The sequence below is a fragment of the Capsicum annuum genome, chromosome 8 (genome assembly GCF_002878395.1).
Source record: "Capsicum annuum cultivar UCD-10X-F1 chromosome 8, UCD10Xv1.1, whole genome shotgun sequence".
In the NCBI taxonomy this organism is placed as follows: domain Eukaryota; kingdom Viridiplantae; phylum Streptophyta; class Magnoliopsida; order Solanales; family Solanaceae; genus Capsicum; species Capsicum annuum.
Window position 1 is genome coordinate 39,731,940 of NC_061118.1, and position 13,917 is coordinate 39,745,856.

The window sequence follows — 13,917 nt, forward strand, 5'->3', positions numbered from 1 at the left end:
AAGTCTTTGATTGAATTAAACCCTAAAATCTCAAAAACAATTATGAAAGTATGTGATAATATGTAATAGCACGTAGAAGACTATCACAACGCATAACCTAATAAAAGATAAACCCTAGGGTATTTATAGTATCTCAAAATAACAAAAAAATCCTATTAAAAATAGAAAAGGTAAAGTTAGTTCGACAGCCAGTACGACTCGGTCTTCACTCATATCCTCAGCTTACGATTTTTAGCCTATCTTGTCGTAACGTTCCAGTGTCTAATATTACCATGGCTTCAATTCTCTTATCAACTTATGAATTTGACTTACAAATCATGACTACGTATATGACTCATGTCATTCATCCGTATCTACCTGGGACTTCAGTTTTTTCCGACCTTGAATACTGGTTTGTATATGACATCCCTATAAGAGTCGTACTCAGACTTTTGACTCGTATCCTATCTTACAACTAGGATACTTAAGTCGTATCTTCCTCATACTTTGTTTCTCAATTTGTCTTTTGGGTCTGTTCCTCATATGATTTAGCATATGAGTCGTATCAAATGGTTATAACTCAAGGATTGACTTGTATATTGATCAGATATATTTATTTTATGTTCATGCCTAAGCCTAAATTTATGCATGCAAGGTGTTTGGTCAAATGCCCAAGAGAACAAGAATTAAGCATTATGACTCATTAGGGCCTAAATGATGAATTCATTCTTTACCCTTATGTTCAAAAATGACTCCTATGTTATTTTTATGCATTGAAATTGCTTGATGGAATGCCCATGAGACTATAATTATGAAACCATGATATATATTTGAATGCATTCCTCTACATATACAAGATTATGAATATCAAGTTCTTCATGAACTCCCCAATGGTTGTATTATGAATTGTTGACTATGGTCATTTGTTCAAGAAGTGTCATGTCTTGTCCATTTCATGGTATCGAGTCTTGGGGGTACTTGTACCCGACAATTTAGCTGTATTCCTAGAGCCAGTGTCTATTTTTTTGATGCTCTCTGTCAAGCCATAATCAATAGAATTCAGTCAGTCACATATCTTAGGAAAACTCAGTAAATTCAATATTAGTCCAGTCCCACTCAGTAAACTCAGTTAGTTAACCAAATTTAGTAATATTCCGTCTGTCCACTAAACTCAATGAACTCAGTCCAGTTCATCCGAGTATAATCAGTTTAGTTTCTATTAAGTTGGGAGTAGGATTCAGCACCGAGCGAACCCAAAAATGAGGGCACATACTGACAGTAGAGGGTGTGACCCTTAGAAATAATCCTTTCATTCCAGAACTTTGTAGCCAGCATAGGTTGAGACATCAACATTGATAGTAGAGGGTTGATGAGGTGGATTAATAATGCCAGTTGACCCATCGTTCTCCTTTGGGTACACTACTAGTTGAGGTCACTCACAGCTTATCTTTACTAGTGGCGCGGTATTGACACCTTTCCAATTGGGTTCATAGATTGGACCCCAACTCATCTATTTGCTTATATGGGGCATGTTGGTTACATGAATATCTCCCACAGTCTCAGTCTCAGTCTCAGTAATAGAACTCAGATAGTTCTACAGATTTCAGGACCATGAGATACAATCACTCAATTTAATACGAAACTCATCTAGTTTCATCAGAATTAGGACTGTCAGCTACAGTCACCCAGTATTAGTTATATCAATTATCTAAAATCCATGTTATCAGTATACTCAGTATTCAGAATCCATGTGATTTCAGTTACAGTCTATATAGTCATGCATGTATTCTCATTCAGTACTCTCATGATGTTTAGTCAGTTATAGTTCATGCATATAAAATCATGCATTCATCCTACCTCACTCTAATACCAGTACATTCACACGTACTGACGCATATTTTTTTTTCTCTATGGTGTTTTATACCATAGGTTTGGACGCTCAGGTTCCTGACCGTGCATAGAAAGCTTCAGGCTTCCATTAGCAGTAATAGACTAGCAGTGATTCCTCATCATTCAAGGAGGCTTTATCATTTCAGTATTTCAGTACTTAGTCTATTACAGCAGTTGGAGTTAGTTGGGGATATGTCCTAACAACTCTTTATTCAGATAGTTTAGAGGCTTCTAGACTAGATTTTCAAACTTCAGTATTTTTAGTATTTATGTATAGTTTTGGTATTGCTAAACCACATTCAGTATTATCATTATTATCCAGTATTAAACCTTATGGCCTTTCAGTCTATGTTTCTGCATTTATATTATTATTATCTAGTGCTAAGTTATAGTTATCAGTCATGGGTTAGTTTGGGGTCCTTTGGTATTATGAGCACCGTGTAGCATCCGGGGTACCAGACTTGCGGCATTACACATCTATGCCCTTGCCATAACCCTTTTATTTTTGAAAGAACAGCAATATCAGCCACCCTCAACTTAAGTTGATGCAGTCAGTTGAGGTGCACAATATCTATTTAGACATCTAACTAGACCAGGGTCGAATGCTACTTCTTAAACAAACTTTAACTCGCCCTCCTAGGCTGCTAACAATCCAACAGTAGCCACCCTGAACTTAGGCGATTTTCCTAAGATGAAGGGCACTATGTCCAAAATTGGACCAGGGCCAAAGCTAAGTGTTAATACCTCCTTGAGAGTGAATCAAACTTATTTGGATAGAACAAACATTAATAAGGCTCAACTGGGTTTACAAAGGAACAAAATATTTTTGGTGGGTCATTATTTTAGCTAAATGGACTAACAAAATAAGGAGCCCTACTATACTATCTTATTGGGTCACACGCTCAACAACATCAAATGAAATGGTCAAGTTCTAGGTGTAACACTTATGCAAGAACTACGCAAATACTCACACACACAGGCACTGAGTTAATTTCTATCCTACTAACTCTTGGGAATCATATCACATAACTATGCTTTGCCTCACTCTACATTCTAATGTCAGTTTTAGAGTCACAAATGGTTGCACAACACTATACCACATGCTAAGAAAAAATAATTATACAAAAATTTAAAATACTTTGCCACAATTATATATCATCCATATATACACAATGATGCCAACAAAATAGAAACTTATTTATATTAATAATCAATTGACGATATTTACAGGACATCACATGAAAATAAAAATGCAAACTAAACATGTCGGTTCTCCTTGATAAACTTGAGGGAAAAGAACATCAGCAACAAAAACCCCCATGGTACAAGTATCATACCCTCTAAAAAATGCATTGTCCTCAATATATGCAAAGTAAGAACAAAGGAAGGAAAATACTTGTGCAGCCTCTCAGTCAGATGAGGCATTAGTCAAATGGTCTTAGCCTACTTTAGCCTCATCTTTAAAAACATTAACCCATATGGTGGTAGGGGTCCTCACATCAGCATCCTCCGGAATTGGAAGGATCTCATGGTGAATAGGATCAAAAATTTGCCCCCTAGCTGGGAATGAACTAGTGGACACTCCATCCTCTTCGTCTTCTACTCTCTTCCTTATTTTCTTATCATCTCTCCTTCATCTTCTACTGGCTTTTCTCATATCATGTTGCTCTTGTTCCTTCGGTGTCATGGCTTTCTTCTTTTACTCTTCTTAGCTTTCCTTTCAGCACACTCATCTACTTACTTCTTACCTTTATCTTTGATTAGTCTCCCCATTAAGTCAACAAGACCTTCATCCTCATCACCTACAATCTGGGATGGATCAAACATGGACAGTTGCAGCTACCATTTCAGATCTGCTACATCTGCCTAAGCCTTTCTAAACTCCACCATAAATTTGACGAAATTCGAAATGGACATGGCATCCAACTTCTTGTTGATTCATTTCTCCATATCATCCATCCTTAGTTGAATGTTCCTGAAAGAATGTACCACTGCTTCTATAATTCTTTCAATAAAAGATTTGAAATTCGCCCTCCATATGGATAACTACTTTTCAAACCTTTTCTGGGCTTGTACTTCTTTCGCAAAGTTCTCCTGGTTCAGGCTTTATTCAAAATATTGGGGTGGGACTGGCGCCAAATTTGTAGTCCCACCCATAGGCATCGAAGCTGAACCTGAAGATGTGGTATGAGGGACATACGTAGCAAGAGGTAAAGGCAAGCCTGAGGGAACCTCTGATGACTCAGGAATTGGTGCCGACTGAATCTGATATGCTAGAGGTATGTTAACTCTCATTCAAACCTTGCAATATCCCTTGTCTTCTCAATATCTTGCTAGTGCATTGCTCGAACCTCATTATCAATTTTACTTATTAAAGGGACATTTTCTTGGTTGCACAAATCTATAATAAGACATGGGAATGGCAATACAGTAGTGGTTCTGTGATCGCGGGTAAATAATTCATCAGCAATAATATGGCCAAAATCCACCATCAATCCTTCAATCAATGCAGCAACAATCACAACTCTATTGATTTCTAAGTCGTCATCACCGCCTGTTGGCATTAGCCTCAGTCTCACAATTGCCCACCAGAACATGGCCCTAAAGCTTAGGAATAACGTAGATATCCTTTCATGGAGTTTGAGCAACGAAGCAGGCTTACCTTCTTCTGTTAATTTTTTGGCCAGCCAAGGCCTTTGGTTGCTCACCGTGAATAATCTATGCTCCAAATCTGGTATTGTACCCGATATTAAATATTCAGGCCCAAACAAGAACCTATTCAACGTACACTCTGAGATATCTATGTTGACCCCCCGCACAGGAACTGTGGCTAGATTATTCATGTCGCTGACTGATGCACCTAGTGGACAGTCCTTCTCCAGCAATACAAAGTAGTTGGCCAAAAACTCATGATCAAGATTTGATTGATATGTTCCAAGTGGTCAACTTATCCATGCCAACTTATATTCATTGAATCGGTGCTCAAGTTCTGGATACTCATGCAGAGTTGTAGTCATAATCTGATATTTTTCAAAAATGGGTCTCTTGATTTCAAACCTGTCCATTTCTTGAGCACTTGATAGAAGTGCTTTCGAGCACCTTCAACCTGCCATCTGATAGCCTCCCATAGTTGCGGGTCCTCGCACCAAACTATGTTTGGGTCCTCCTATTTTGGAATTTCCTATTTGATGGGGTTAGATGTTTCAACCCCTTCCTCAATTGGCCTCAAGATAGAGCTGTTGCAGCTACTACTTTCACCCTCCTCTTCAGACTGGGAGGATGAAGAAATCTCCTAACATATTTGTCAGGTGTTCTATGCCAGTGCGTCCAAACTCTATGATGGCTCTATCCTGGATCTTTGGCCCCTGCCCCTACCCCTGCCTCTGGCTAGTGGTAGTTTGTTTGCCGTATCACTTGCAAGGAAAACATTTATCAGTTTACAAACTCAAACTAGAAAATAGAAAATTTTCTACTAGCGATAGGTAGGGCGACGGTCCATCAGGTCGGCAACGGTTCATTAACTCCAACCATCGGTTCAATTCTAGTAACTTCAAGTCTGGGAACTCTACGAAGGCTTCAGGCGATAGGTCAATGGGTTTCCAACAGTCATCGCACAAGCCGCCGCCTGATATTTTCAAATTCAAACCTCATTTTGGCATTTTGTCGAACACCTTGCGTATACTTCATTAAGCACTATTTTCAAGGCATTTTCATTAATAATACATTACTACTTTTGCCATTTTTGGTCCATGGGCTACTCAAACTTCACCCAGGATAGTGTTTGTCAGGTTTTGACTTAGGTGAGACCCATAATGAATCAATCAAGAGAAAAGAGAATTATTTCAATATTAAACCCTTAACATACTTTCTTTGTTCTTAATGTTGAATAAAATAGAGAATGATGAAGAGATCATACCTTGGTAATGTAGTACATGGTCACTACTCTGACTTGTACACTAAACGTAGAACAACAAATAGACCTTTATTTTTGTGAGAGAATTATTTATCTTGTGATGGAAAAATAAAGAGAAGAGAATGGAGTTTAAATAAATGGGAAAGGAAAGAGGAGAAGTTTTAGAAGAGAATGAAAAAACTCAGATACATTGAATACATGTAAACTAAATAGTCTCAGGCATTTGAATAGCTGGAACGTTACTTAACCACTTTAAAGTATCTATTTAAAATTGCTTGGGTTGGATAAGAATAAAATGTTCAGCAATTTAAAGCGATCTGACCCGACCCGCGCAGCTAGGGTTAAGTGCGACAATTCATGCAATGGTCCATCATAGATGCAATGGTGCATCGGGTGACCCGCCGTCCTTTCCAATAAACTAATTTTATGGCTCGTGTGCGACAGTTGGACAGATGATTCGTCGTGCTTGTGACAATCCATCGATCAACCCATCGTGACTTTCCAGTAACCTGGTTTCTCACATTGCTGCAACGGTTCCCTACAACAGTTCAATGAGGCAACGATGGTTCATCGGTTAATCCGTCGGTCTTCTCAAACTCTTTCATCATCTAGTTTAATACACTATCATATCTTTGCACTTACACAAACCCTTCAACTTGAACAAAACAACCAAATAACTTAAACTAATTCTTCACAACAACACAATGTAGGATGCCTCCCACTAGCGCTTGATTTATCATCGCGGCATGACTGAATTATGTCGATTACTCAGAATTCATCGAGATAAATGGTAGTAATATTTTTTATCGAGTCCATTGGGACCGATGTATAGTTTCACACGTTGCCCATTAACTTTGTAGACACTTCCGTCTTCATTTTCAAGTTCCACTACTCCAGATGAGTAGACTTGGCTTACTTTAAATGGACCAGATTATTTAGGTTTGAGCTTACCTGGAAAAACTTGAGTTTTGAGTTGAAGAGGAGCACCAAGTCACCTTTTTAAAAATCCTACTTTTCAATTCTGCAGTCGTGGTACTTCTTCATTCTTTCTTTGTATAGATCAGCTCTTTCATAATCTCTAATATAGAACTCATCCATCTAATTCAACTACTTTAGTCTCATATCCACAGCCTCATTCCAATTCATATTAATCTGCTTTAGTGCCCACAACGCTTTATGCTACAGCTAAATCAGCAATGACACATCTTGCTGTAAACTAATTAGTATGGCGACATGCCAATAGGTGTCATGAAAGATGTTCGATATGCCCATAAGGCATCGTCCAGCTTCCTAGACCAATCTTTCCTACTAGCATTTACAGTCTTGGCAAATATAGCTTTGATTTCCTGATTAGAGACTTCTACCTGCCTACTGGTTTATGGGTGGTATAGAGTATCCACCTTGTGCTGCTAAACTCCATATTTTGCCAAGGTGGCTCTAAAAATCTTGTTACAAAAGTGTGATCCTCCATCACTTATGATGGTACATGGTACCCCAAAGCGAGAGAAGATATTTCTTTTTAACAATGCAACAACCAGTTTTCCTTCATTATTTGCCAGTGCCACTGCCTCGACCCATTTTAACATGTAGTCAATAGCAATTAATATATACTTTATCCCAAATGAGCTCACAAAGGGAACCATGAAGTAAATGCCCATACATCAAATAATTCTACCTCTAGTATTTTAAACATTAGCATCTCATGGTGTTTTGAAATAGACCCTTGCCTTTGGCATTGGTCATATCTTTTCACGAACTCGTAGGCATCTTTAAACAAAGAGAGCCAATATTAGCCACTTTGAAGCACTTTTCTTGTAGTCCGATCACCTGCATGGTGACCTCTAATTGGGGAAGCATGACTCACTTCTAGTATACTCATCATATAAACTTCTAGGATGAACCGCCTAATAATACCATCTGCACACCACCGAAACAGATACGACTCATCCTAGAAATAGTGTGTCACGTCATGGAGAAATTTTTCCTTTGATGAAAGAAAAGATTCTCCAGCATTACTTCACTTACAACATAGTTTGTGAAGTCAGGATACCAAGGTACTTTTACGACCACTATAACTAATATTTTCTCATCTAAAAAGGAATCGTCAATCTATAGCTCGTCCTTAACTGCCTGCTCACCTTCAAGTCTGGATAAGTGATCTGCTACTTGGTTCTCACATCCCTTTCGATCCTTGACTTAGAAGTCAAATTCCTAAAGTAGCAATACCCACCATAGCAGCCTTGGTTTAGCTTCCTTCTTAGCCATTAAGTACCTCAAGGCAGAGTGTTCGGTATGCACCACTACCTTGGTACCTAACAAATATGCTTACAACTTCTCAAAAGCGTACACCACTATTAGAAGTTCTTGTTCAGTCATAGAATAATTCTTTTGAGACCCACTTAGGGCCTTGCTTGCCTAATAGATTAGATAGAACAACTTTTCTTTCTTTTGGACAAGAACAGCTCCAAGTTCCACTCTACTGGCATCAAACATCATCTCGAACGGCTTTGTCCAATCAGGAGCAAAAATAATTGGAGCCTCCACTACTTTCAACTTAAGGCATTCAAAAGTCTTTCTGCAGTTATCATCAAAATAGAACTTAGCCTCCTTCTCTAGAAGTATACAAAGTGGATTTGCAATCTTTGAGAAGTTTTTTATGAATCTGCGGTAGAACCCCGCATGACTGAGAAACCTACGTACCCCTTTAACGTAGATAGGGGGAGGTAGTTTCTCAATCACTTCAGTCTTTGCCTTATCTACCTCAATACCTTTAGCCAAAATTTTATGGCCCAGAATAATGCCCTTCTTCTACATGAAGTGACATTTTTCCCAATTAAGGATAAGGTTGAACTCTTCAATCCACTATAATGCGTGACTAAGATTCAGAAAGCAGAGCTCAAAAGAATCACTGACCATAGAGAAGTCATCCAAGGTGTCTTCAACCATATCAAAAAATATCGACATCATGCACCGCTGAAATGTGGCGGGTGCATTACACAAGCCGAAAGGTATCCGCTTAAAAGCAAACATACTATATGGGCATATAAATGTTGTCTTTTCCTAATCTTCGGGAGCAATAGAAATTTGGTTGTAACTAGAATACCCATCTAAGAAATAGTACCAACCACTTCCTGCTAGCCGATCAAGCATCTGATGCATGAAAGGCAATGGGAAGTGGTCCTTCAGTGTCCATGAGTTTAGTTTTATGTAATCCATACACATCCTCCACCCAATAATAGGCTTGAGTGGGATTAACTTATTCCTCTTATTATCCACCACTATCATGCCCCTTTTCTTGGGCATACACTAAATGGGACTCACCCACTTGCTATCTGAATGGGGTATACCAACCCAGCATCTAATGACTTGATGATTTATTTGTTCACCACCTCATACATAGGTCAATTTAGATGACGCTGGTGCTCAATAGTAGGAACACAATCCTCCTCAAGCTAAATCTTATGTGTACATATACCAGGAGGGATGCCAATGATATCTGCAATCGTCCAACCAATATCCCTCTAATATCTCTTACCCAGATCAGCTACAATAATAACAGGTAGTGTATTCCCACTTCCCAGGAACGCATACCTCAAATGGACAGGCAATTCTTTCAGGTCTAAAGAAGGTATCTCTTTTACAAAAGGCTTAGCAAGTGAACTTGGACAATTTTTCAAGTCTAAATCTGACTTCTTGGGTACATATGAATAATACCCCATGCCCATTAAGGCACACACAGTCTCCATATAATCTTGATAGCTTCATAATCAATGTTCATCAATACAGTGGTTAAAGTCTCCACAACAAATTTTTCTTCTATAGGCACTTCCTATTCCTCCTTATAATAGACATCCACTATAGAAACTATACTAATATATTTATGTTGTTTCATGGACTGGCATACATCAAATCAAACTACCTTATCATTCATCCTGAATAGTAGCTTATTCGCCCTTAAATCAATAAGTACACTCCCGATTGCAAGGAAAGGTCAAGCCAAGATTATGGGCACCTCAAAATCCACCTCACAATCAAGAATGAAAAAATCAGCTGGAAATATAAAAGTGGACACCTTTACAAATATGTCATATAGAATCCCCATGGGATACTTCATAGATCTGTCTTCCATAGCTAGTCTCATGTTTATGGGAGTAGGATCCGCCAAACCCAATTTCTTATACACCACAAGTGGCATCAAGTTTATACTAGCTCCCAAATAACATAGAGTTTTTGCAAAGTTAAAAGGCCCAATAGTGCATGGGATGGTAAATGCTCCCGGGTCTGCCATCTTCTGTATTAAAGACCTCATGGAGATAACACCACAATAATGAAGATTGTCTACCGGCTCATAGCTAACCGTCTGCTTCTTCGAGACAAGGTCTTTCATGAACTTTGCATACCCGGACATTTGTTCCAATGCCTCCTCCAGTGGCAAATTAATCATTAACTGCTTTAGCATGGCCACAAATTTGCCAAACTTTGTGTCATTGGCCTTCTTCTTTAACCGATAAGGAAATAGAGGAGGAGGTTTTGGAAGAGTGGTAACCACCACTTCAGCCTCCTTTCCCTTAATCTTCTCTAACACATCAACCTACTAATGGTTTGATGGCATATCAACAATAATCTCAGACTTTACTAGAAGATCAATTTCTATTTCTTTAACATCATCTGCTAAAATATCATCCTCAGGCTTGCTCGCAGGAAGGCTAGCAAATACCTTACCACTCCTAGTGGTAACCGCCATACACAAACCATTCTTTCTTAGATTCTAAACTGTGTGAATTGGTAAAGTTCCACTGTTTCTCTGATTGAATATAGTAGACAGTTGGTTCATCTGCTGCTCCAACTATTTTATCAAAGTAGAGTGTGAATCAACCAACTGATTCATAGAAGATAAATCACTTTTCATCTCAGCCACCCCAGTATTAGTTGCTTCCACTCTCTTTAATAACTTATCCTTTATATCCTCTATGGATATCTTCCCTGAACTAGTCACAACAGCTTTGCAGTTTCCAAGAGAAACATACAACCCACTTCTATCATTCTTATTCTTCCAATTGCCTTGGTAATGGTTTTTATAGCTAGATTTGTCATAGTAGTTTCGACCTTAGTTTCCTTGGCCACCATATTGGAAACCCCCCAAATTGTTTAAGTAATTGGATTCCTCCTCAGAATCGGAGTCAGCCTTTCCCTGTGATGCTACAGCTCTAACCTTCTTTATCTTTCCTGATAAAGTTCTTATTTAGAAGATCCATCTATGTATTCATATGAGCCATGCCTTATTCACATTTTACTTCTCTCCACCTCTGCTCTGTAGTTATTCTAATAGATATAGTAGATCTTGCTACCTCAGACTCCCTAGTATGCCAAGCTCTACTTTGTTTTATCATTTGATCAAGCATCTCAGCTGCTTTTGAAAAAGTGAGATTCATGAATTCCCCACCTGCAGCATTATCCACTACTAGCTTCATCATAGTGTTCATGGCCCAATATAAGATTTCCATTAGGTGGATATTAGTCATCTGATGATTTGGACACTGCATAAGCTTCTTCTTGAACCTTTCTCAAGTCTCATGGAGAGCCTTAGTTGGATATTATCTGAAGTTACTAATCTTATCTCTCAACTGTGCCCTCTTAGATGGCATAAAGAAACTTTCTAGGAAAGCATCTTTTAGTTACCTCCAGTTGGTAATAGAGTCGAGAGTTAACCTACTCAACCATAAAGTTGCCTCTCCATATAGAGATAGGGGAAATAGCCACAACAAAATAAAAAATTTTGCAACTCCTGGGTTGTCAAACGAGTTGCATGTTGAGATAAAATTAACTAAATGCATATTTGGGTCATTACCCATAAGTTCATTGATAGCCTTTTGAGATGTAATAACTCGATCATAGTGGTCGTGATATTGAACTTGGCTCTGGGTACTAAGGGCGAAGGAATAATTGCCCCTGTTACACCAGCTCCATCCAAATTTTCATCATCATCTTCTAGATTAAATTAGATGTCTTGGCATTCTAGTCTTGCCCTGACAGGGAAATTTCTATTGGCATTCCTATTTGCCAGTGCAGGTACATTGTCTACATTCCTTGGGTTGACCGGATTTAATAAATTATCATCATCTAGGTTTAGTTCCCTGCCTGCTTTGTCTGCATTCTGTTGGTTTACTTGTGTTGCTGCCAAGGTAGCTAGTCTAGCTTCTTTCGGCTGAGCAGCTACTCTTTCTAGGTCCTGTTAACTATCTATTATGCCAATAAGTTGAGGTTCTAGATGAATAGGTAATAATGGTTCACCCAATATCCATATACTTGGCATACAAGACAATAGGTTCTAGATGAATAGGTAATAATGGTTCACCCAATATCCATATACTTGGCATACAAGACAATCAACCTACATAAACAAAAACAACAAACAAAAAAATAAAATTTGGGAAACTTTGACCAAAGGTTAATTAATAATCATAGACTTAATTGACAACCGTATTCCCCTACAATGCCGCCAAAATTTGATATTCCTAAACTATAACTTTTTAACGAAAGTGTAAGCTGTCGTTGTCCAATATAAAACCCAACAAAGGTTGGGGTCGAATCCCACAGGGATTACCTGTGCAACTATGTAAGTTGATTCTTAATGGACTATTGATCTAAGATTCCAGAATAAAGGGGGTTTTAATTTGTTAATAATATTCTTTCATTCTTGTATCACACAGTGATCCAGCTAATGAGAGTTAATGCAAGTACAATTTCAATAAGAATGAGGTAACTAGAGTTATGCTCACCAAGATGTTCAAATAGTTAGAGTTATAAATTTGTGTTTGATTTCTAACTTCTAATTTCAATTGCAAGAAATATTAAATTCTAAGGATTATGCACTTGTTTCTCAACTTAATAGGTATTTCACCCTTTACTTCTTTCAAACTTAAAGGATTCACGTATTATTCAATATAGTTTTCATTAAGGTGGATCCCATTAGGGCATTAACTCTTAACCCAAAGGGTAAATCTATATATTTTATGTGAATCACCTCTTTTCCCAACATCCACTTTCTAGTTCAGACAAATGGTGTTCATAGGCTCCCTTCTTAAGTTTGTAACCAAGATATGTCATTATAATAAAGAGAGATTCATGCAATTTAGATAGACATTAGAAATCAAATAGATTCACAAGCCCAAACAACTCTCTGCATCAAGGCTCCCATAACCCTAGTTATGGGAGTTTAGCTAGTCATCTCCATTAAGATATAAAATACATATTTATATTCATAAATAACTTTAAGAGAATACTTACAAAAGTTACAATATTGTTTTTCTCAATCTTTAATAGAAATTATGGAAATAATAATTAGATCTCAAGCTCTAGCTTCAAATCTCAAAGAAAAATATTACAATGCTCTCAATATAGGAGAAAGTACGGTATTGCTATCAAAAGTCCCAAAATAAAACCTAATACTTAGTATTTTTATAATTCCAGGACTGGGTTTTTAAATTTGAACTCAGAATTACCACGTCATGCTCGATGGGTCGGGTGATGATTCATCGCTAGGGCGAAGGTCCGTTGCCTGGACTGTCATTGGAGCTCCAGTGATACCACCTTCTATTTCTTGGTGACAGGTCGAGCAATGGTTCATCGTAGGGTCAACGGTCCATCACCTGGGTAGTCACAAGACTTCTAGTGATTTTACACTCTATTTCTTGGCGATGATTTAGGTCAACAGTTTATCGCAGGATCGATGGTACATCGCCTGGACCATAGCGGGTAGTCCATTGATACTGCCTTCTGCTTTTAGGAGATGGTTTAGGCCGATATTTGGTCACAGGGTTGACGGTCCATCGTCTAAGCCGTCACTTGTTATTTTTTCCTTATTTTGCCCAGTTTATCCAAGTTATTGTTCACGCTCAGTTCTTATCCTGAAAACACTAAATTCCAATGTTAAATACAATAATAGTTGCTTGAAAAGACATAAGTATCCTAAGAAAAAGGCCTAAAATGTTCTGTCCAAAGCCGAAACATCTGTGTTCATTAGGTTTTCAATTGTAATATGACATGCTTATTTATGTAGTCATTTTATCTCTAGCTTAAGTGTCTTAGCCGTAGTAGTGATGTAGATTCTTCCTTAATTGTGCTTATTTTAAAGA

At 38.0% G+C, this 13,917-nt stretch overlaps 1 protein-coding gene across 1 annotated transcript; it reads right to left on the bottom strand.

The window, feature by feature from the left end:
• Nucleotides 1–9,773: 9,773 nt before the first annotated feature.
• Nucleotides 9,774–10,526, bottom strand: LOC107861066. The gene is made up of 2 exons (XM_016706459.1): nucleotides 10,419–10,526; nucleotides 9,774–10,373 (listed from the first exon to the last, which is right to left on the bottom strand). The coding sequence occupies exons 1-2, from the start codon at nucleotides 10,524–10,526 to the stop codon at nucleotides 9,774–9,776; spliced, it is 708 nt and encodes a 235-aa protein (XP_016561945.1).
• Between the last annotated feature and the right edge of the window lie 3,391 nt (nucleotides 10,527–13,917).